The sequence below is a fragment of the Hylobates moloch genome, unplaced genomic scaffold (genome assembly GCF_009828535.3).
Source record: "Hylobates moloch isolate HMO894 unplaced genomic scaffold, HMol_V3 SCAFFOLD_11, whole genome shotgun sequence".
NCBI lineage: Eukaryota > Metazoa > Chordata > Mammalia > Primates > Hylobatidae > Hylobates > Hylobates moloch.
The window spans coordinates 85,592,019-85,616,216 of record NW_026652286.1 but is presented as its reverse complement, the minus strand read 5'-3'; the positions used below and the strand labels follow the sequence as shown (position 1 = coordinate 85,616,216).

The 24,198-nt window shown below is 41.4% G+C and overlaps 1 protein-coding gene, 1 long non-coding RNA gene and 1 pseudogene across 18 annotated transcripts in view; 1 reads left to right on the top strand and 2 right to left on the bottom strand.

Annotated features, from left to right (window-relative positions):
* Window positions 1–21,177, bottom strand: part of NCAM1 (neural cell adhesion molecule 1) — a 320,167-nt gene extending 298,990 nt beyond the window's left edge. For 10 of the 17 annotated variants that reach the window (XM_058446702.1, XM_032167416.2, XM_032167422.2 and 7 more), the window contains exon 1: window positions 20,813–21,056. In XM_058446702.1, coding sequence (XP_058302685.1) covers window positions 20,813–20,864 — 52 coding nt within the window. In that variant the 5' untranslated portion in view covers window positions 20,865–21,056. Of the gene's footprint in view, window positions 1–20,812 lie in introns of all 17 variants that reach the window. The other 7 variants (XM_058446700.1, XM_058446706.1, XM_032167411.2 and 4 more) reach the window with 5 other exon arrangements.
* Window positions 3,374–3,441, bottom strand: LOC116477535 (U7 small nuclear RNA; annotated as a pseudogene).
* LOC131384619 (uncharacterized) lies at window positions 21,000–23,199 on the top strand. Its single transcript, XR_009215647.1, has 2 exons — window positions 21,000–21,109; window positions 21,628–23,199. It is a non-coding gene; the product is annotated as an uncharacterized LOC131384619 (long non-coding RNA).
* Window positions 23,200–24,198: the final 999 nt, after the last annotated feature.

Sequence of the window (24,198 nt, the reverse complement as noted above, 5' to 3'; positions counted from 1 at the left end):
AAGTGCTAGGATTAAAATAAACCTTCATAGAGATAAAAGACTACATATTGGGTATAATGTACACTGCTCCAGTGACAGGTGCACCAAAATCTCAGAAATCACCACTAAAGAACTTATCCATGAAACAAAAAACCACCTGTACCCTCAAAACTATTGAAAAATGAATAAATAAACCTTCATGGTTACAAACAAACAAACAGCTAACACAATTAACAAACAGCTAACACAATTTAGTAATGTGATCTCACATTACTAAAATGCCGAATCAAGTCTCAGCCATGTTGTAGTATGTATCAGTACTGCATTCCTTTTTCTTTCCCAATATTTTATCGTATAAATATACCACATTTTTGGTCCATTCATCAATTGATGGACATTTAGGTTTTTTCCATTTTTTGACCCTTATTAATAATGTTCCATGAACATTAGCGTCCATGTTTATACGGACATATGTTTTTACTTCTCTTGGAAGAGCAGAGCTGCTGGTTCACATGGTAACTCTGTTTAGGAACTGCCAGACTTGTTTTCCAAAGAGGCTGCACCATTTCCACTCCCATCAGCAGTGTTTGAGGGTTCCAATTTTTCCACAACATTATTAACACTTGTTTTCTGTCTTTTTGATTCTAGCCATCCTAGCGGGTGTGAAGTGGTATCTCACTGTGGCTTTGATTTACATCTCCCCTGATGACTAATGACGTTGAGCATCTTTTAGCCATTTGTCCTTATGGGCCATTTGTATATGTTAGCTCTGGATTTTTCATAGATGCCCTTTATCAGGTCAAGGAAGTACTTTCTATTCCTTGTTTAATGAGTGTTTTCATCCTGAAGGGGTGTCGCATTTTGTCAAGTGTGTTTTCTGAATTTAGAGGTGATCACGTGGTGTTTGATACCAGCTGTTTTTGTTTTGCATACTTATGAAGTCTACACAATTCTAAAAATGTGTAATACATTTCTGATTTTTATTAAAAGGTTCAAATTTAAATGAAGTATAAATCCTAAAAATTATGTCTGTTAAACAAAAATTATGGGAGCCCATTGTTTTAGACTGAGCTTCTGCACCCGACCCCAAGAGACCAGACCAAACCAAAATGGAGTCACTCAGGCTAAATGCCATATAATCAAACTGAAACTTTAAAGCAGATAGATCCCAAAACAGTTTGGGTTTTCCTGAAAACAGGAGATTCCAGTCAACCTGAGTCAGTGCAATAAAGAAGTCTCCTCTGCTTTAACTTGCAAAAAAGTCACTGGAAGTAACCAGATGTTAACCAGTTTTTTTTCTATAGTTGTTTCCTTGTTCCCACTTTCCAAACCCACTGTTCTGCCATTGCTCAGTGGGAGCTCTCATTCTATTTTGTTGAACGGAGGCTGCCCCAATTTATGAATCACAAATAAAAGACAATTAGATTTATAACTGAATTTGCTGCAATTTTGTCTTTTGACATGTCTATAATAAACATTTGGAGAAGTACATCGGTAATATTTCGGAAAAAAATTTATTATGAAACCTATATAAGTACTTTTGAATGGTAAAAATTATAGTTTTGTTGTTGTTGTTGTTGTTGTTGTTGTTGTTCTACCAGTCTAATTTTTTATGGTCCTACTTTTTCAGACTACTTCTTGGCTACTTCTGTTCTTCAGAAGAGCAACCCAAACACACACTCAAAGTCTATGGACCACTGTACATAAGCCCAAATTAAACACAATTTCCATGTAGCTGAATATTACAGAAAGCAATTCAAATAAAATCGAAATCAGAGGATCTGTGTTCAACAGTCAAAATCCAACCAAATCCATACAATAGTATAAGAGGATAATAACAAGTAGTTTCACAGACAGTTAAATATATCTAAGCCAAGTGGTTTTTAGGAAACCTGCATGAAACCTTTTAACTCAGTTAACTACTTTCCAGTATTTAACAAAATCATTTAAAACAATAAGCTTTGTCTCCATGATTATACACAATCATTTTGTCAAAATATGTGAACACAGACAATGGCATATTTTCCCCCTTGTGAAATTCAAATCTACTTGGAAATGCCATATTCTGTGCAGAATTTTTCAAAAGATGCTAAAAATATGTAAAGTATATTAAACTAGTCCAAAGTAACAGACCTCCAAAATAATTAACGTACATTTTGAGGTTTTGGAAACTGTACTGGCTAATGTGGCTGTTGCCAGCTAGAACTAGGAGATCAGGAAAAGCTTTTATGAAGAGTGTTTTACCATAGAAGAGAAACACTACAAGAAGCTCATCTTACACAGTCTTATTAAAAGAAAGCCTCACTAATATTAAGAACATTTCTTCTGTTTATTCTCAATGTTTACATTCAACCACTGAGTCTTAAAATACAATAAAGAAAAAAACATGCCATTATTAGTAAGATAATGTCAAAAATATCATTTAAAATCAACTTGGGGGACAAATATCTTCCAGGCATTAACCGAATCACGTATTTTCTAAAAGCAATAACACTTAAATACAATTTGCTTAATTTTGTGTTGTGTGTGCCCATCTCACCCCACTCCCCAAACCCAAGCTACTTATATTTAGATTTTTTGGTTCATGTTTAATTCTCCTGAGATTTCCAATATGGCATATATTCTCAGAATTTCATTCTACCTCTTTTTGGATACATAACAAGGAGAAAATGCTTACAAAATTATAGAGATGGACAAGAACATAGACTATTGCATCATAGAAAGATGAGTCACTTTCCTCTTCACCCCAACGTTCAGGATCCTTACACACTGGGATTGCACCACATGCAATGCAGTGGCCAAAAGGGACTCTTCTTCCACAAAACACTGCACTAATTCTCCAGTATTCAGCTTTTCCACTTGAATGGAATAAAAACCCTTTTGAGAACAACAATTACAATCCCCCCATTTTTTTTCTCAGGCGCACTATTGGGCTTCTTAGTGCATGCACAATGCAAATAAGGCAAGCTTCCTTTCACAGAGTGATTAATATGCAAAGACAGCCTGCTTTTTTAGTAGGATGTGAAGAACCACCAACAAGCCTTTCTAAGCCCAGAGGTTTCTACAATTATTTCCACTGTTTATTTTTAAACAGAAGATTACACAATAACACCAAGCGCTGTAGCTCTAATTTGCCAATATTTTGTAAACAATGACAGTTTAGATTTTTAAACCTTTTGTATCATATTTAAATCTGTGGTCAACTATCGATTCCAACGTATTAATTTTTTTTCCAAATCTAGGAAACTCATTTATATGGGACAAGACTCAATCTATACTTTTTTATTAAGAAATTGCACTTCATTTTTAAATAGTGAATGATTTGTCTGGCATGAACTTTTGGAAAATGTGGTGATTTTTATATGTTTTTATAAATTCCAAATGAAGACTAAGAAATGACATTTCTTTCATCGCAAAAACCAGAAACTCTGCTAGACAAATTCTATAAGAGCTGTAATACTAGAAATTGCATTTTAATAGTAATCCATCTCACTTACATATACACTTATAAAGATTGCAACTTTTCCAAATTGTTATTAAATTCATTATAAGACTGTTTTAATAGAAAATTTAACAAAATTTGTTCAATAAAACAATGCTACAAAGAAAACAATATCTTTGTAGAACAGATTAAACACATATGCACATTTAAGGAGCATTTCTAATCACATTATTTCCTAGGTGATTTTTTTTTTACCAAAGTTTCCAAGAAAAAGCAAACTTATCCGATACGGCTGTTAGACCTTCCTTAATAAAGATTTCACTTGTCTCATCATTTTTGGTTTTGGACTGTCTTCACCCACAAAGTATCATGACACAATTCTAATCATAGAATTACCTGACATTTGCACCTAAGGTTTTAAGCAAAAAATCATCGAAAACTCAAACATTTTGCTTTGAATATAATTTTTTAAAATCAATGCATTAAACATCAAAATGCAACTCCGATTTTTCTGTTCTTTTTTAGAAACAACTTCTATAGATACAGTTTTAAGATAAAATGTTAGATATGGATAAGACTTACCACATCAAATTGCATTTTAGCCAAAATATTTCAAAAATATATGTAGATCAATATCTATCATGGTCTAAATCAAACCGATCTTCTCACCAACAGTCCCAAATCCCAAGACATGTGACTCGAAACAGACAATAATATCTACATACCTTCAGGTTTTATAGAATAGATATTAGCATCATTTCAAGAACATCAACAAGTCATTAAAGACATTTTTGTTTCCCTGTGAAGTTCCAGCGTCCAGCTAGTCCGAGACACTTAAGCACGTGGATTCTCCAGACAGCCGCATACAACCAATCCCACCAAATTCATCTGTAGGTTTAAATTGTTTTCCTCCTTTGTACTTCTAAATTCTGAAAGTTCTCCTCCTTTGTACATTTAATAATTTTCAATTACTAACAATTTATAATTTAAAAAGTATTGATTTATCTGTCCTGGTCTATAAACAAATAAAAAGATGAAAGTGAAGATTAAACTCACAGTGGAACTCTTCATTTTAAATCTCTCATGTTGAGCAAGTTAAGAGTATATAATTGTATATATAATTTTATACTCATCACAAACAAAAAGTTTAGTATTTAGAAATAAATACATAAATTGTTAAAATAACTGCACATATTTATAATTTATGTTTTCTTAAAATATGTCCAATTATACTTTTATTATTGTGACTAAATAACTTTAACTGGGGTTTGTTTGTGAAAGCTATCCTCTTAATATTGCACAGGGTAGCAAAAATATAACTCAGTAATATATTGATTTACCTCCCAGTGACTTCAAAAGGATCTACTGTGATATCTCTAGAACACCAAATAGTGAATGATTTTTCTGGTTTCCTATTTAGATACAAAACTACCCTTAAATGCCCAAATCAATTATTGTGTGAAATTGAGAGGTGACAGCATGCTGGCAGTCCTCACAGCCCTCGCTTGCTCTCGGGGCCTCCTCTGCCTGGGCTCCCACTTTGGCGGCACTTGAGGAGTCCTTCAGCCCACCGCTGCACTGTGGGAGCCCCTTTCTGGGCTGGCCAAGGCGGGAGCCGGCTCCCTCAGCTTGCAGGGAGGTGTGGAGGGAGAGGCGCGAGCGGGAACCGGGGCTGCGCGCGGGGCTTGTGGGCCGGCTGGAGTTCCGGGTGGGTGTGGGCTTGGCGGGCCCTGCACTCGGAGCAGCTGGCCAGCCCTGCCGGCCCCGGGCAATGAGGGACTTAGCACCCGGGCCAGCGGCTGCGGAGGGTGTACTGGGTCCCCCAGCAGTGCCAGCCCACCGGCGTTGTGCTTGATTTCTCACCAGACCTTAGCTGCCTTCCCGCGGGGCAGGCCTCGGGACTGCAGCCCGCCATACCTGAGCCTTCCCCCGCCTCTGTGGACTCCTGTGCAGCCCGAGCCTCCCCGACGAGCGCCGCCCCCTGCTCCACGGCGCCCAGTCCCATTGACCACCCAAGGGCTGAGGAGTGCGAGCGCACGGCGTGGGACTGGCAGGCAGCTCCACCTGCAGCCCCGGTGCAGGATCCACTGGGTGAAGCCAGCTGGGCTCCTGGGTCTGGTGGAGATGTAGAGAGAACCTTTATGTCTAGCTCAGAGATTGTAAACACACCAATCAGCACCCTGTGTCTAGCTCAGGGTCTGTGAATGCACCAGTCGACACTCTGTATCTAGCTGCTCTAGTGGGGCCTTGGAGAACCTTTATGTCTAGCTCAAGGATTGTAAATACACCAATGGGCACTCTGTATCTAGCTCAAGGTTTGTAAACACACCAATCAGCACCCTGTGTCTAGCTCAGGTTCTGTGAATGCACCAGTCCACACTCTGTATCTAGCTGCTCTGGTGGGGCCTTGGAGAACCTTTGTGTGGATACTCTGTATCTAACTGATCTGATGGGGAGGTGGAGAACCTTTATGTCTAGCTCAGGGATTGTAAACGCACCAATAAGCACCCTGTCCAAACAGACCACTCGGCTCTACCAATCAGCAGGACGTGGGTGGGGCCAGATAAGAGAATAAAATCAGGCTGCCCCAGCCAGCAGCGGCAGCCCACTCAGGCCCCCTTTCACGTTGTGGAAGGTTTGTTCTTTCGCTCTTCGTAATAAATCTTGCTACTGCTCACTCTTTGGGTCCACATTGCTTTTATGAGCTGTAACCCTCACCGTGAAGGTCTGCAGCTTCACTCCTGAGCCAGCGAGACCACGAACCCACCAGAAAGAAGAAACTCCGAACATATCCGAACATCAGAAGGAACAAACTCCTGACGCACCGCCTTAAGAGCTGTAACACTCACCGCGAGGGTCCGCGGCTTCATTCTTGAAGTCAGTGAGACCAAGAACCCACCAATTCCGGACACAAAATGCCTATATTCTCAAAAATAATGCCTATGTCTAACTTGGCTATAAAGGAATACAAATAATAAAAATATTCTTTTTATGAGAAGGCAGGTAGGCAAATGAACTGCCTTCATGACCAGTTATCTTGAGTCTGACTGGTAATTTAAATTCTGATTCCAAAGTCAATTTAGTTCAAAATGACCTCAAATGGTAATCTAGGGCAGTTAACTGACTCACTTTCGATCCCTTATCTTCAAAGAAAATCACATAATGTCCCTTTTTTACTTCATTATGCCAGATTGTCTTCTTTGATGAAAACTTTAAATTTTAAACATGTGATGAGTAACTTTCAGTTACATACAAAAGGAAAAAAACAGAAAATGATAAATAACTTATTTATCATTTTCTGACATTTCAAGATTGTCTTTTGTGTCATTCCACAGGAATAAATATTACAAGTGTAAACCAAAAACTTTCCAAACGTGGTCTAGAATTTTTCACAAAGCTACTGAATGGTACTCATCTTTTACCTCCAATTCCTAGACCAACTACATAGAACACGGGAGTTATTTCATAAATACTGGATTAAGTCAATGTTTCTAGTGAACATTTAACTACCCAACAAGTCTGAGACATGGCCACTTGCCAATGTGTTTGTGAAACTGTTCCTGTTCTGATTTGCAAAATCACTGCCAAGTCCACGTCTTTCTATCTAAGAAATGTGGAATCTCAGGCCACCTTGGAATCTCTTGGGAATGCTTCAGTTCAGAAAAGTTTCCTCAAAACTCTTTAAATTGTCAGTCCCTTGAAGTTGTCTGAACATTCCTCTGCTTGGGTTTTTGCCTTTGATGCACCCCTAGAGCATGTCCCCTTTCCTTTAAGAACTGCAAGCTTCTTTCAGTCTCAACAATCCTACCCTAAAACGTGCAAGATAAAAAATGTCAAAAAAAGATTTTAAAAGTCCGCTTTGGACTTTAGCAATTAGAGACCCCGAAGGAGATAGGTCATCAGTGGGTTCTGAGTCTGCTCCAAAATTAAAGTCAATAGAGCCTCTCATACCACTAATTCAAACACACACACACACACACACACACACACACACACACACACACACACACAAACTGTAAGCTACAGGAGGGTGGCAGCCATATGTCTCTTCTCCCATACTCCCCTCACCCCAGCAGAAGACTCAATTTTTATAAATAGAGAGATTGAACCAGACGCACTTTGTCCTTGAGTATACTAGACTTTGTTGAGGGCAGAAGCATCCTACTGAAAATAGGAGAATTAAATGAAGTCTAGACTACAGAAGAAAAAAATACCCCAATCCATTTCTTCCTATTCAGCTTAGAGAAAAATAGTAGTCAGACTTATACCCTGCCTGCTGCAAAATTTTGGATTCTCTTAAGTCAATCAGTCCAAAAGAAAAAGTACTCATGAATATACATGGATGTCCCCCACCCAATGAACCAAGTTTCTGCACAGTCGTTCAGCATGACACCCCACACTGAGCCCAACAGCTCTTCAGGGTCTCACTATTTACTAATAGGCAGCCAGGGGTCATTAGAATTTGAGGAGTTAAATGAAACAACATGAAACACAAAAGGAGATACTACGCAAACATAATAAAGAGGAATTCAGACAAAAGGAGACAAGAAGCAAGAGTAATGTTGTAACTCCTCAGCGATATGAAAGATACTGCATCAAGAAAGAAAAAGATGCTATGCTAGCTCTTCAGAGGCTTCTTTTCCTTACTTCTTCATTCTTCATGTTTCAAAGAATCAAGTTGCCAGGTAAGTGACTTCCAGATTAATGAAGTGTCACCAATATGATCTTTAGCAGCAACCATTATTTAAATATACTAAATTTTATGGCTCAACCATTATAGTGAATTGACAGGTTTGATATTAACCGCATGCAAATGGAAAGGAGAATCTAGATAAACCACTTTTAATTTTTTAAATGTTACTTTTGTCAAAATCAAGATCTACTAGGATTTGCTTTCACGGGAGGTGAAACAGCTCCACAATTAAGCATGGCATTTCCAACTCAGTTGCAATTCACAATGATCCTGAACTCTCAGAAAATGAAAAATAAATGGAAAATGTGATTCTCATTAGAATCAATACTTAAATCCAACATGAACTGTATACCCCTTCACTGTGAACTTTAGCAGAAAGAAAGGACATGGGAAAAAATTACTGAGCTCACTATGTGCCAGACAGTTGTATAAAGTACCTCATTTCGTCCTCACAATAACCCTATTAGTTGGGTATTATCCCTGATTCACAGATAAATAAACTGACCGTTGGAGATTAAATAACTGGCTCAAGGTCATGAAAAGCAGGAGAGTCATGGTTTGAAATGTGGGTTTGATACCAAAGGTCCATGGGGCACCCTGTGCAGTATGCACTGCCTCCAACACCAAAAGGAGACACTAAATTCAGAGAGAAAGAAAGATAATTTATAATTATGTACCCAAACCAAAGAGCTTTCACTGGATTTCCATCTTCTTATGCCCAAGATAACAGGCCTTTAAGGCTGCTTAAAGTACACCTTTATGGTATACTGTAAGTCCAATTCTCATACAGCAATTGCAGCTTAACTGGTGACTGGCAGCCTGTCATGTGAACAGAATGGACACTCAAATTGAAAATGAATAAAAGAACATTAGAAAGGTAATCAATCACTCATGTGCTGATCTGATAAAAACAGCACATCCAATTTGTCACATGCAGAACAAGCTTCAAAAGATTTTGCTATAGAAACATTTTTTAAAGGTCTAGAAATAAATGTATGAATACCACAGGCAATGAGGTAAGAAGACAAAACTGAATCTAAAAATAATCAACTCATATGATAAATGAAGTCACTGGGGAAAACCCCTAACTTTATTCATTTCCTCTGGCATAAAATTGTCCTGTTGTCCTTTGCAAAGGTTGCTCATTACCTCTCCCCTCCCTCTGACTCTTGTCCATGGTGATGCATAGTTCAATGTGCCCAGGAACCTTCATGATGAAGCCGTCACCCAAACTAGCAGCCCTCCTTTCCTTCTTTCTTTGCCAAGTGTCCTGGACATCAGCTCTTCCTCAGGCTTTGACTCTGAGTAAAGAACTTGAATTTCACCATTCAACTGAAATCCCTCTGACATCACCACTCTCCTCTGACACAAATCCCACGTTTCTACTTAATTCTCACCTTCTTTATACTTTTAACCACCCTTAGTACTGCTGCCCTTGTTTTTACTGCACTATTTGTTTTGCAAAGCAATATGTGCTCATTATCAAAAACTCAGACAACATAAATAGTGATTTACCATCTTCCAGTCTTGATTATAGGGTGAGTGAAAGACATGTTTTTTAACAAGATTGGGATTATACCTATATATACTATTTGTTTCCAACTTTCTTTCACTTCACTTTATTACACTTTTCTAACCTAGGCTTTTGTACCACTAAGCTCTGGTTCTCTTCGTTTGTTCACTATTACTTTCTGAATTATAGGCAAGATATCATTCTGTGTGCTACATAAACATTGCCACATAAATACTTGTGGGTGTGATAAAAACCCCGCAAAGTACTGACCATAACTCATGGTGTTTTTCTCTCCACTGAACATATAAAAATATAGATTACTACCATCTTTTTGAGTCTTCCTGGTCTCTTTAACCGGGTTTCCTCCAGTCACCTCCCAAACATGGAACACACATACTTACCTCATCCACCCTTCCTCTCAGTGGAGATACATTCTTCCTTCAAAGTCTCCTTCAACTCTCACCTAAAGTTGTGTGAATTCTCCAGTGTCTGCATATTTATTTCATTCCCTCAAGCTTATAACTTTAAAGAGCTTTCTCTCTCTCCGTCGTCTACCATTTGGGATCCATCATCCACCCTTCCTGGTTGCTTTGTTATTTCTAACATCTCAGCTATGCCCCTTTTATTCTTATCCAAAGTCATTACAAGTGTGTCTTTCCAAAATTATCTGCTTTAGAAAATATATCACAGTTGGGGCCAGGCGCGGTGGCTCACGCTTGTAATCCCAGCACTTCGGGAGGCCGAGGCGGGCGGATCACGAGGTCAGGAGATCCAGACTACAGTGAAACCCCGTCTCTACTAAAAATACAAAAAATTAGCTGGGCGTGGTGGCGGGCGCCTGTAGTCCCAGCTACTCGGAGAGGCTGAGGCAGGAGAATGGCGTGAATCCGGGAGGCGGAGCTTGCAGTGAGCCGAGATCGCGCCACTGCACTCCAGCCTGGGTGACACAGCAAGACTCTGTCTCCAAAAAAAAAAAGAAAATATATCACAGCTGGGTTTCTTTAATCTAACAAGGATCTATGGCAGTACATAAAATTTGATTTTTATATAATTTTCAGCTACATGTCTACTAATAGAATATACAGCTGTAACCACCCGAACCAGGCAATATTTATCCTGACTCTGAAAGGTTAAGTGCCTCATATTTTGGCTGTAGATGCTACCTGGTATTCCCAGTTATCTTTTCATTCCCAAACAGCCAGTAAGCTCTGTAAGGTCAAGGTACCATATTTAGGGCACAGTAATGTGCACCTTCAGTCCCAGCTACTCAGGAGGCTGAGGCAGGAGCCCAGGAGTTTGAGGCCAGTCTGGGCAACACAGTGAGATACCATTTCAAAAAAAGGTATAACATTTAGAGTTTGATTTGTTTTGTTTTTTTCACACCCTGTCGTTAACTGACTGCTTAGATGCTCAATACGTAACTTTGCTGTCATTTCTTCCTCCCCTCCCTCACAACCCACTCAGTTTCTCTTCTATACCTTCTGACGTACTCTCACTCCACTGCAGACCGCTTCACCCTCTCTTTGATCCTACATAGCTTCCAAACTCTTTTGACCTGAGCCAAAAGAATGTATTTTCCATACAACCAAGTTACATATTACACACACACACACACACACACAGAGAGAGAGAGAGAGAGGGAGAGAAATTGAGGTATTCAAAGCAGTACTTACCCTTATATAAAACACACTCTCTTTTTCCACTTCTTCCCTCCTTCTCTCCCTCCTTCCTCCCCTTTTTCCTTCCTCCCTTACTTCTTTCTTTTTTAATGTATATGGAAGCCCGTTAAACAGATTTCATCATCCACAGTTTGAAAAATACTGACCTACAAGCTAAGGTATTAGGAGGCCCAAACTTTTTCTAAAACCTAAGCCGTCTCTTAATTTCTCCATCATATTTACAGTACCATGATTATTTAATTTTCTCAAGTTTGTAACTTCAAAGATCTTTCTCCCTCTCAGTCATCTACCATTTGGGATCTATCATCTACCCTTGCTTGCTTTGTCATTTCTAACATCTCAGCTATGCCCCTTTGATCCTTATCCAAAATCATTACAAGTGTATCTTTCCAAAATTACCTGCTTTAGAAAATATATCATAGTTGGGTTTCTTTAATCAAACAAGCACCTCTAGCAGTACATAAAATTTGATGTTTATTTTTTCAGCAACATGTCTACTAATAAAATGCATAGCTGTGAAATATTTCATTTACAATGCATTTCCCATATATTATCTTATTTTGTTCTTATATTCAATTGCGGAAGTTACAGTTCAAAGAGGTTACATAACTGATATAAATTCACTTGGCTAGTTAGTAGCAGAGCAACTTCTTGAACCAGATCTTTTGAATCTAAGCCTGATGGTATCCTTTCCCCACATACAAGTGCTCCTACTAATTAAGCAAGATACTTTCATTGGACTTCACTAGCCTCCCTTCTCCTAGTATCATCTAGTTGATGTTTCACACAGCAATAAAAATCCTTTCGTTAGCCCTTCATTTTGTCCAACCACCATAGTGGATGCTACATAAAACCAGAATTCCCTTTTAGTGCTGCAATGAACTCTATGAATTTGTTCCCACTTAACTCTCTGCTAATTCCTAGCTAGTCCCAAACATAGAGCCTGAGGCAGCACACGCTCAGTTGCTATTGCTAACTGTCCTCTTAAACATATATATATATATATTTTTTTTTTAATTTCTCTATCATCTCCAGCAGAACTCCTCTCGTCTGACATTTAAGATTTAAATATGGCTTGCCCCAAGATCCAGCCTTTAACTGCTCTTCAATAGCAATTCTTTGGCCAGATCCATCTCATCCTATAGGAAAACAGATCCTCTCTCCCTATTTATCTTCATATCTGTGGAGGTCCAGGTCACGTTCTAGCTTTTCTATACCTTTTTTTTTCCCCAGACATTAAAACCAACAGACATGATTTTTGCCTCTCAATTTTCCCAGTTATTACCTGCCTGTTTCATTTGGGCACTTATTGATATAATATCTTTCATGATTTCTTCACAGCTTGAACTAAGCAAAAGTGCTTCCTCTCCAACCACGTGAAAGGGTCAGTATAGTAACCTTAAATTTATTTTGTTTTTCCTCTAAGCTTCTAGCACAGAACTTTGCACATCATATTCAGAGTACTGTACATCTTTTTAGACAAACATTTCAAATAAAATATCTGGCCACGGGGAACTTTTTTAAAGCACACAATGAGTACATACTTCATATCTGCTTTACATATGTGGTTTTATTTCAGCTCACCAAGACCCACAAGGGAAGTGTCATTAACCCCATTTTACAGATGGGGAAACAGGCTCAGAACGACAGCAACTTGCAGAATGGCAGGATGGTTCCTTCAGACCACAGCTCTGAATAGTGCCCTTCCTCCCCATCACTCCTCCCACACTTTGGTCAGACTCAGTCCAGAAGCCACAGGAACTCCTGTTCGCTTGGCATGTATTCAGATGCTATACATATTCAAATTATCCTTGCCTGAGAAAAGGATAAAATTCAGACAACAAATGCAAGTTGCAGTCCCAGCTCCACCTGCATAAGTCACTTAACCTTTCTCAGTCTCAGTTTCCATTTAAAGACTTACAATCTGGACTTGCAGAATTTTTTTTTGCTCCTTATCTCTGGCTACTACTCCCCACTACTCTCACACTGTTTCCCCATGTACAACCAGATTCAGATCTCAACCAATGCTCAGGGTGTCTGCTGTGCCCAGATCACCCCTTCTTCCTGCTCCATCTAATGAAAGCAACTCTTCCCCAAGCCCAGCTCGAGGGAGTCCCAGGCAGAATTAATTGCTTCCTTTCTTGTAGCCCAACAGCATTTACTTCATGCCTCTATTTATAAGTATCGTATGTCTCTCTCCCCTCCTTCCAGGTGGTAAGCTCTAAAGGCAGATGTATATTTTCCTGGACTTCATAACGTGAAACTCCACATGATTCCTGAAGCTATCTGACCTTCTCCAGACTTCACAAAGGTTTGTTGAATTAAGGAATTCAGGAATGTTTGTTGTAATTCAACGTTTGTTGAACTAAGTAGTCAATCAATCATGCCCTAAAATGAGAATACCATCTGTTCTTCCTATTTCACAGTTGTTTAAATGTTACATCTTCACCTCCCCAACCACCCAATTCCTCTTGATAACCTCTCATCCTGGGTTTTTCTTATACTTGAATCTGAATATGTAATTATAAATGTATGTGTTACTTTTTAATGTCTATATTTCTCTGTACTACTAGACTGGAAACTCTATGAAAACAGGGACAATGTACGTTTAGTTCACCGCTATATTCCCAGCACCCAGCACAGAGCACGTACTCAGTCAATATTTACTAAATAATTAGTGTGAAGATTAAGCACATATCAAAGTGTTTTGTAAACCATAACGTGATGATTAAGATATAATTATTGGTATTATATATCCAGTTTATCTCCTTTTAGATAGCTAAAACAAAATCTTCAGTCTCCTCTCCAATATCATATGCCTTTAGCTGGCAAAACTACTTCTTGCCCTGCCAATCGGGCACTTACGTCTCACTCATTTGAATAATAATAGCAATTGCTTTATTTTCTTCTAGTTAGTAATTTACAAGAATATCGGCAGTGACAAATATCAAATCAGCTCAGATCTCATTTAAGATTTTCTGTCAAACAAAAGTGAAATACTTCTTTCTAAAAATGACTTTGACTTCAGTATATGATTCTGATCTTCAAAGCACTACAGAAACAACCTCTATGAGGTCCACGTTTAATAAACTGGAACGATTGATTAGTTTATATTCCCAAGCAAGTGGGTCCAAGTGGACCAAAGGATAGTTGCTAAAGAAGGGCCAGAAGTTTTCAGGGTTCCTCAATTGCATGGACTCCTTCCAAGGCTCTGGGGGACTGGGACTTGGCAATGTGTTCTCATGGTCATGTATTCAACCAAACTTTGCAAAAGCAAGAGAGTTTTGTATTTTCCTTAAAGAAGGTCCTCAAAATTATATACCCTTCAGGCCCAACAAAACCTAGATCCACCCTTGTGCTGACGGTTTTCAACCTTATAATCAGGCCATTTTTTTCTCTGAAGTATTCACAACCAACATGGAATTGCAGGCATAATTTAGTGACCAATTCTTTAAGCCTAGTTCTAATCTCTGAAGGAGTCATGTTATAATACCCTTTTTAAAATCCTTCTAAAAAGAGGGCACTATGTCTAAATAATTATTTTTTCTAGATCCATATATATCCTTCTTGCTCACTAATGAACACTGCTTACATGCACTGAAGTCCTAAGATCTCTAAAATATTTATAACTCTAACAAGTAGGCATTACTAATTTTCCAATCTCACGGAAGAGGAAACTGAAGCTTGGAGGAGTTAAATCATTTGTCCAAGATCAGACAGCTAGTAAGGGATATGTCTGGGGTTTCAACCCAGGGTTATCTACCTCTCTTAATCTCTAGTCTCTACTACTCCCAAGGTTTCCTGACAGCAGAAATTGTGTCATCTCACTCCTTTTAATTCCCCACAGAGCAGATGATAAAAAGCTGGCACTCAATAAACATATTTGATCAACTATTAAAGAGAATACCTAATGTAACACAATTTCAAACAGTGTGACATTACTATGAATATTCTTAAGTGATGAGGTAATCAGATACCAAAGGAGGAGATTAATGTACAACAAAAGGCATTTTACACCTTATCTCAGGAATGACGCCAAATAGAAAACGGAAGATCAGCTGTTACCCGTGTTTGCAGCTACAAATCAAAAAGTCCTCAGAGTACGAAGTGGAATATGGGTTACATAGAAGCCTTTTAAATCATATCAGCCATACAATCTTTGAATTCAAGAAAGTGAATATTTTGAAGAAAATAGAATGCATAATGGGTTTACTACAATCTGTTTTTCAAAAGCATACATACACAAGATACACCAAATGGCTTATCCTTTTAGTGCAGTCCTCTTGGAGTCTCCAATTGCTTAGAAGCTAAATTAATACTGCAGGAAAGGAAAAGTGTGTCTACCCAACTGAAAATCCGTTAACTCAGCGGCTGCATGTAGACATGGCCTGAGCACGTTTTAAATGTAATGTATTGAAACTGCCTGAAAGGCCGCCATTTGGCACCCAGACCAACATCAAAAGGCAGTGCTCCTAATGAGCATCTGCAGCTGAGAGACAGTATTTCAACAACATGAAATGAAAGGGCATAATGGCACCACTGCCAACGCCAAATAATTTACATCCCTTTACATCAGCAAATGGTTTCAAGGTTTGGCCCCAAGAGTTAATAACAAAAGAGGCTAGAGGTAACAGGACTACGACCTTCAGATTGACTTCTGCATTCTATTACCTTACAGTAAGTAGTAAGCATATCTACCCGTATTGTTAAAAATAGCTTCACTACAATGTTTTCAAATAGTAAAAACCCTGGAGCTCATAGAAACCTAATCATTAGGATTCAGAGAGGTCCTTGGACATTTCCATCTTCCTAAGAGGCCATCTCTTACAGCACTGCTCAGAGTCACTGAGTATATTATGAAACGTATAAAATTTTCTTCTTCCGAATTTTACTTAGAATTCTTTCTTTTTAACCAAAGGAATTTTCACCTTGGTGACTTTTATTAAAAGCTCAAATGACCTCATTTTATACAGCCACATGATTAATGTTTTCAATTTCGTGTAATTTGTAACCCAGTTTTAAGATCAGTAAAATGTTCCCTGTAATGTGCTGCCATTTGTTTTAAAGTTCCAGACATTCCTTAGTCTATATGTTACAACTGCTAAACTGAAAAATGATCAATTATGGAATTTACACTAAAATATTTATCTTGACACCAGAAAACATGTGTGTGCTCAAAAAAGCAATGCTGAACTGGTGCAGGAGAGCCTTTATAAAACGTCTTTGTCGCCTCCTAGTCTATGACTCTTCCCGCAGACTGACGGGGGCAGGTGCGATCCCTTCTCTCCCTGGCCTGCCAATTGGTTCTGCTCTCCATCACAAGCTCAAGATCCTAAAAGTGCAACCCGTTCTTTAGCAACAGGTACTCAATCACTTATTTTACACTAAGTCAGAAACGACTGTCTGTAAAATGTCTTTGCAAGTCTGCCAGTAGTATTGAAGCCACTTTCAGTCTGGAGAGCAGCCACAGTTCTTTAATAGTAAAGACAAAATTATGAGAAATTTATCAGACTCATACTTAACAGAGGCTTCATCACCTTGAAAAATTAAGTGGTTGCATCAGAAATTCCAGAGTCCATTATTTAAGCAGTGTAAATTTTACAAAATGCTCTCTATAATTTGAGAAACTGGGTTCTGTAGTGAACAAAAACATGTCTAAAGATTAGCTTTTGAGTGACAAAATGGTGCTGTTTATTTTGAAAGGCAATTAAGACATTGTTCCTTGTGACAGAAAAATACAGATATAGGTTACTTCCATTAAATTACATATTACCTATCTGAGGAATTCAATTAATGATAAATGGATTGCAAACAGAAACACTGTTCAAAACCTGGAATTTGGGGGTGCTACAGACTAATTTCTCCTTCTTATTGCTGCCTTCAGTAAACACCCACATCCCTTACAAATAGCACACCCACACTATTTTTTTTTTTTTAGTTTTGATGTGGGGTTTTTAATCTTTGCAATTGCTATCTTAATTCATGAACTATCAAACTCAAGAAACCAGTCACCAGTTAAATCAACATATTCTTAGTTTAATCAATTATCATAGTAAGACTTAGAGGAACCTCCTTTACTAAACAAGAATATGTCCTGCTGTTTTCTGGTATTCCATTTAAAAAAAAAATCCTAGATAAAGGTATCTGGTAGGACGTTATCAGGTTCAACAATTTAGGGAAAGAAGGAGGGAGTTCATAAAGCATTAACTTGAGAAAACAATTAAAGACTAATGAAAGCTTAGCTAGGTTAGCAGATCTTTAAGATCTTTATAGAGGGAATAGTAACTCAAAAACTTACATAAATCATAGCCCACATGTCTACAATGTCTAGATTATATTCCCTGTTTTTAGTAACTCTGTTGGATTTTAAACAAATTATCAGTTATTAATATTTTTAAATATGCTAGTATTTATTGAAAGAAAATAATCTTTCTAGGGTTTGGTTAGAGTTGTGAAAGGTTTTCCACATTCTTATATAGCCTTTATTACATTCAGTGAAATTCTGTTCAAAAACACACATTCTCAATCTTAAAATGAAAATCAACAAAAATATATGGCTCACTATAACTGTGCTCACAGTAAACTTTGTGGAAGCGCACCTGAATTTGCTTAGTGAGAGATATTCTATATACTACTTGATTTCAATATTAGCTTTTGTAAAGTAGCTCTTTGTTCTTAACCGGTGGTATCTTGTTAGAAACCCAGTCCTATCCATTCCTTGACTCTTGCAAGTTTAACTGGCAGAAGACTGTAAAATTATCAAGTAAACATGTGACTTAACCATTCCAGATCGTTCAAGCAAACAATTCTTCAAAACATCCAAAATTTATACTAGAATAAACTCAAATTTACTATGCAATTGCACAACCTTTCATTGTATTTCTAAAGAGCAGAGGACACCAAAAGAGGAGAGGGGCAGCCCATCGGACTCCTTGATATATTAAGGTTAACTTGCTTTATATGTAAATTTTCATAGGCACCCAGCGGAGCACACAAACTCAGTTACCACTGCCCTGGACATGCTGCATTTGAGTCCAAAAAAAAAAAAAAAACCCTCAGATATATATACATATGTATATATACCTGTTGTTTTATTTTCATTTTCATTCTGACCCTTTGACTTGAATTCTTTGATTTTTTTTAAAAAAAAACTGTGGTACAAAAGACATTTTAATGGGAAATTATTTCCCTTCGGAAAACCATTCAACTTCTTTTTTTTTGTTAAGCAACCTTGTATGTGTTTCACGTTCTGCCTTCTTCCCATCCTCAAGGTACCGGGCCAGCAAAGAGGTCGCTTTCATTCCGGGGAACACTGGTTAGAATGCCTCCCCTGCCCGGGCATCCAGGAACATCCCAGTGGGAATTCCTGGGCCTGCAACTTCCAGGGGCTCCAAATACTGATGACTGTACCCATCACGATGATGGAAAGGACCGCCAGGCGATCCCCCAAAAGGCCCACCAAATATCCGGGCTCCATTGTCACGCTCCCACTCGGGGACGAGGAGGTCTCAAAAACACCCCGCTTCCCCCGCCCCATGTGGACAGGTCGCGACGCGGCACCCACGGGCACCGCGGAAAGGGGCATAACCGGGGTGGCCCCCGCCAGGGTGGCAGCGGAGACCCAGCGCCAGGCGGACTAGGCGTGGTCCCCACCCCTCCGGGCCCTGCCACGGCCCCGCCCCGCCGCCAGTAGCGCCCCCGGCCCGCGGCCGGCGGGTCAGCGCACGCGCGTCGGTGTGCCTGCCAGGGTGCCCTCCCAGGCGACGCGCTCAGGCCCGGATTCCGCGGCGCGAGAGTGAGCGCTGGCGGGGGCGGTAGGATGCTCCAAGTCGGCGTGAAAGAGGCAAGAGCGGGCGAGCACGGGCGGCCGGACCAGGAGCACTCCCGGTGACCACCTAGTCTCCATTTTATTTCCTCGGAAACTGCCGGCAGGCGAGGGACCGGCCGCAGGGCGGGGTTTGTCTTGGCGGTGAGTGAGCAAGACCGTTAGGCTGGAGCACCGGGAGACTGTCCTGGCAGCTCCTGGCCGCCACCCGCGCCGCAATAAAAGCCTCTCGCGGCTTCCCGCCCAGCCAGCCTCGCGCTGATTGGTCGCCATGGGAGGGACCCGAGTTGGCTGGAGGCGGCGGACGAGCGCTGCTCTAGTGCCGCCCGCGGAGGGGGCGCACTGGGTGCTCCCTGGCCCGCCCCGTGCTCTCCCCAACCGGGGCTCGGCCGTTCAGGGTAGATACAACGGCACCTGGCAGCTGCGACTGCGACACACAGCCCCTCCGCCCGGCTTTCCTCCATCGCTTCCCAGCACACGCCCCCCGCCCAGAATGTCCGCCCAACCCACTCAGCTCTCTGCGGCCCCTGCTTTTCTTCCTTCCCTCCCGTCCATCAGAGCCAAAGCGCAAATCCTTGGGTGGAGGTGGGGGGATGACAGCTGGAGGGGAGGGTGGGCACGCACAGAAGAATTTTCCAGGGAGGCCGGGATGGAAATAGCCAAAATAAAATGCACCTCCCTCCCCACTGCCGAGGTTCTCTGGGCGGCGGCGCAACCCCCGCCACCCGCGGCAGCATCACTACTGTCTTCCTCCCAGCTCCCTATTGTTCACACTTTGCCAGGATCGGGAACCTCGCCCAAAGAAAGGAGACAGGGCGAGGTGATTCGGGCGGCTACCTGCCATTCTTCTCCCGCCCCGTGAAACACTGGGCACGCGGCGCGTGTAAAGGCACACGCGCGCACACACGCGCACACACACCAGGCAGCTCCGATCACGCCCTCCTCGCCCTCCGCCCCTCCGCACTTCCTCCTGTCAAAACGCGGCGCTCGACCCTCCCATCCTTCAGTGCTCGCGGCCGAGGGTAGGCATTGCAACTAACCAGCAATTTGGCAAATGAAAAACTAACGTCATATCGACTGGGGTGCAACAACGGCCACACAGCCCTGCGATTCTGCCCATTTCGCCCCATTTTGCAAACCGTTATTCGTCTGGGGCGGGGGAGGCAAAGCAGCGATCCTGACTTTATTAGACCCAGGGATATAACGATCTGGGGCGGCTGCCCTAGCCTTATTGTTCACTCTTCCCGGAGCCGGGGCTGACAAGCCACTTCCCCCTCGGAATCCGAGCCCGTGCGGCGGCACCACCCGAGCCGCGACGTCCCCCGCCCCGCCGCCCGCCTTTGGGGAAGGAGCGCTGCCCATCACCAGCGCGGCCGCTGAGTCCCCAGGAGCCGGCCGGCTCTGCTCCCATCGCCTCGGGCGCACAAAGTGGGAAAGGCGGACGCACCGGAGGGGCGCCGGGCGCTGGCGGCGCTGGGAGGCAGCCCCGTGCAGCGCAGCCCGGGAGGGAGCGGGGTTCGGCTGGGCAGCAAGGACGACGCGCTCCTTTCACAGCTAAACGAAAATGACCAGCCTTAGCAGTCCACGTAAAACCACCCAAAATAATAGCGTTCCTCCTAGGAGTAGGAGGAAGGGATAATTAGCAAACCAGATTGAGAATTAAAAAAAAAAAAAAATGTACCTGCAGTTCCCAGGAAAAACAAAGTCCAGATGAGATCCTTAGTTTGCAGCATTGTAATCTGCTGGCTGGGAGGGATATTCTTGCCGCGGTAAATTCTGTGCCCCCCCCCTGCAGCGAGTGTGGACGGCGGCAGAGCGACAGACCTAGGGGCAGACAATTGCCAGGCTGAGTATGATTATTTTTGCAGAATTGTTTCCTGCCAGCGGCAGCCGAGCTGCGTTCACGCGCTGATCGGAGAATGAGTGACAGTCCCAGCCTCAGCACACTCGCAACTCGGAGATCCTTGCGCTGGCCCGGGTTCGTTTTGATGGAACTGGGATGGGAGCGAGGAGCGGGGGGCGGGGGTGAGAACCTCACTGTGTCCTTCCACCACGCCGGCCACAAATAGTGCCGAACATCAAGGAGGTAAGAGAGACAGGGGAGGCAGATGCGGCAGCCTGCAAAACCCGGCCTGGAGCTTTCGGGGGAGCCGGGCTCTTTCACGCGCAGTCTCCAGGGGAGATCTGGGATTTATTTTCACACTTCTACCCTACGCCTTCGCAGGCGCTCCTGCCACCCAGCCTTCCTTAATCAGGAGTTTGCATATTTTGATATTAAAAAGCAAAATTGTAGATTTGGTTAGGTATTTAAAGTTGTCAAATCCCTCCATTTCGATTCTAAGATCCTTGCAACACAAGGATAGCCCAGGGCTTAATTTTAAGTGCGGGAAATTAGAACTTTGGAGAGGGATGGGGGTTGCCGTTGCTGGGTGTTGTTTGGATATTGTTTGTTTGTTTGTTTGTTTTATCCTGACTGTGAAGTTTGCTCTCCCACAGACAGACATACAACATCCTTCAGCAGATCCCCTGGGAAGGAGGTGGGAAGAACTTAAGTTAGAAGAAAACTCCGATGTTTGGAAGAGATTTCCAGAAATAACCCGAAGAAAATATTTTCCTGTTTATAAATTCTGAAATCTGTGGTCTCTTTATTAAAATAGCCAAGGCTTTTATATAGGTATTATGATATAGAAGCGACCTTAGATAATATTTTCTTACACGGGGACCTGACCTTAATTCTTAAAGATATTAATGTAGAATATTACTGAGGTACCAACACAATAAGCTTTAATTAAAATTCCACCTGTGTTTTCAAAAGTAGGAGATGGAAAGAGCAGGGTGAAACGAATCAAGTCTCAGCACCCGAAGGCTTGGGTATGTAAGGAACTAATGTGAGGAAGGTGTTCTAGATGTCAGGTTAACCTATTAGCCCAGAAGGCTGACACCCTCTAACAGAGGAAGTCTGCGTAAGTTCAAAGGCACTAAAGCACTAATGTTACCGGTACTCCCTTTTTCATCAAAGGTCTCCCCACTCCTCCCACTCCTGTAGCAGATTTTTTGTTTTTTGTTTTGTTTTGTTTTTGTTTTGTTTTTTGAGATGGAGCCTCGCTCTGTCGCCCAGGCTGGAGTGCAGTGGCGCCATCTCTGCTCACTGCAACCTCCCCTCCTTGTTCAAGCGATTCTCCTGCCTCAGCCTCCTGAGTAGCTGGGATTACAGGCGCGTGCCACCACGCCCAGCTAATTTTTGTATTTTTAGTAGAAACGGTGTTTCACCATGTTGATTAGGCCTGTCTCAAACTCCTGACCTCGTGATCTGCCCGCCTCAGCCTCCCAAAGTGCTAGGATTACAGGCGTGAGCTACCGTGCCCAGCCGCTGTAGCAGTTTTTAAAAGTCCATCCTCTGCTGGCAAACCATCCATCCTTCCTTACTGGACAAGCCCCATCTTTTCCCCGCTTTCCTCCTCTATAATAGACCAACTGGGCCACACCAGTACAGTGTAATTAGCGGGAACCCCTGAAAAGTATTTCTTCCCCCAAGTAAATCTTCCACAACGTTTACTTTGGGCTATTTCTCTCATACCAAGTATAAACGATTCAAAAATACAGAAAAGTAGAAAGAACTAAAAATAACCCCAAATCCCACAGATTCCAGAGATACTCATAGATTTTGTCTTCTGTATGTGCATATGATTTTTATAATTGACATATTATAGTAGCTATTTGATTCCTGCTGATTTTGCCTAACATCAGTATAAGCATTTATTCCTCTGGATCATTAAAAAGCCTTTCTAGATATTTTTATAGCTATGTAATATTTCTTCATATGGATGATTTTGCAATGGTTTCCCCATTTTTGGATATTTATATTGTTTGTGGAGTTTGATAATATAAATAATGCTTTTTTGAACATCTTTCAACAAATATTTGTGGAGCAACCACTGCGTTTAGCCCTGTGCTGGATGCAGTGAATTATATACGTCTTTTTTTAATGGTTGCTGTATTTAAGTGTCTTTGATTTCAGACTTCTGCTTCTAACATCTAAAATCACCACATTAAATATTACAGATTTATATAAATGAATGTTATCAGACTCTTTCCTTTAAAAAGAGGTTTTGATGGTGAAGAAAGATAGAGAAAACAGGCAGGGGGTGGAGTGGGGAGAGTGAAGATTGGGGCCCCCAAAATAAAAATTTTACCAATTTTGCCCCTAAGAGGGAGAGACACATTCTTCCCTGCAAACCTCCCTCCTTATAGTCTATATCAGTAGAATTAAAAGACTCCTCACTATTTTTCTCCCCAAATGTCCCTATTTTTAGCTTTTCAATGTAGACAAGTGTGGAAATCCAATCTCACTAAAGCATGACTGAATTTCTTTTTTTCCCTCTCTCTCTCCAACCGCTCCCTACCCCGTGTGGTTGTTGATCTCTGTTGTAATGATTCATTCTAGAATGCTGCCCCAGTCATTCCAGTCCACACGCCTGGTATCTCTCCCAAGTTCTTTTAACAGGATGTGTCACTTGTCTCTAATTCTGTATATCTCCGCTAGTTGGTGCCTACATCTGTGAGCTCTGTGTTGCGTTTCAATCCCTCCCTGATCCTCATTTTAAAATGGGACAAAACTGTGGCCCTCACTGGACCTCTCTCCCCAGAGAGAGGCCCGGGCTGTCAGGCACACATTAATGAGCATCTACAAAGTGAACATCCATGGGATTGAGGCAGAGGAAGGAGACTCCAGACTGTGCTTTAGAGAGAAAGTTCTTTAGAGAGGAAGCAGAGAATGGTCTAAGAAGACAGCCACGGCAAGGAGATAAGCTAGGAGGCCATGATAGCTCTGGATGGAGTGACAGGGCCTAATTAAGAAAGCGACAGTGGGAAAGGAAGCAAAAAGGGGCCCAGATTTGCATCCAAGATAAGATAAGAACAGGTGGACCTGGGTATGTTGTGAAGATGGAAGTATGAGGCAGAGGAAGAAATCCAAGTTCCTTTCATTCATTCAACAAATATTTATGAATTCTTAACTAAGTCCTGGCACTGCTCTAGACACTGGGGATGTAGCCGTGGACAAAGTAG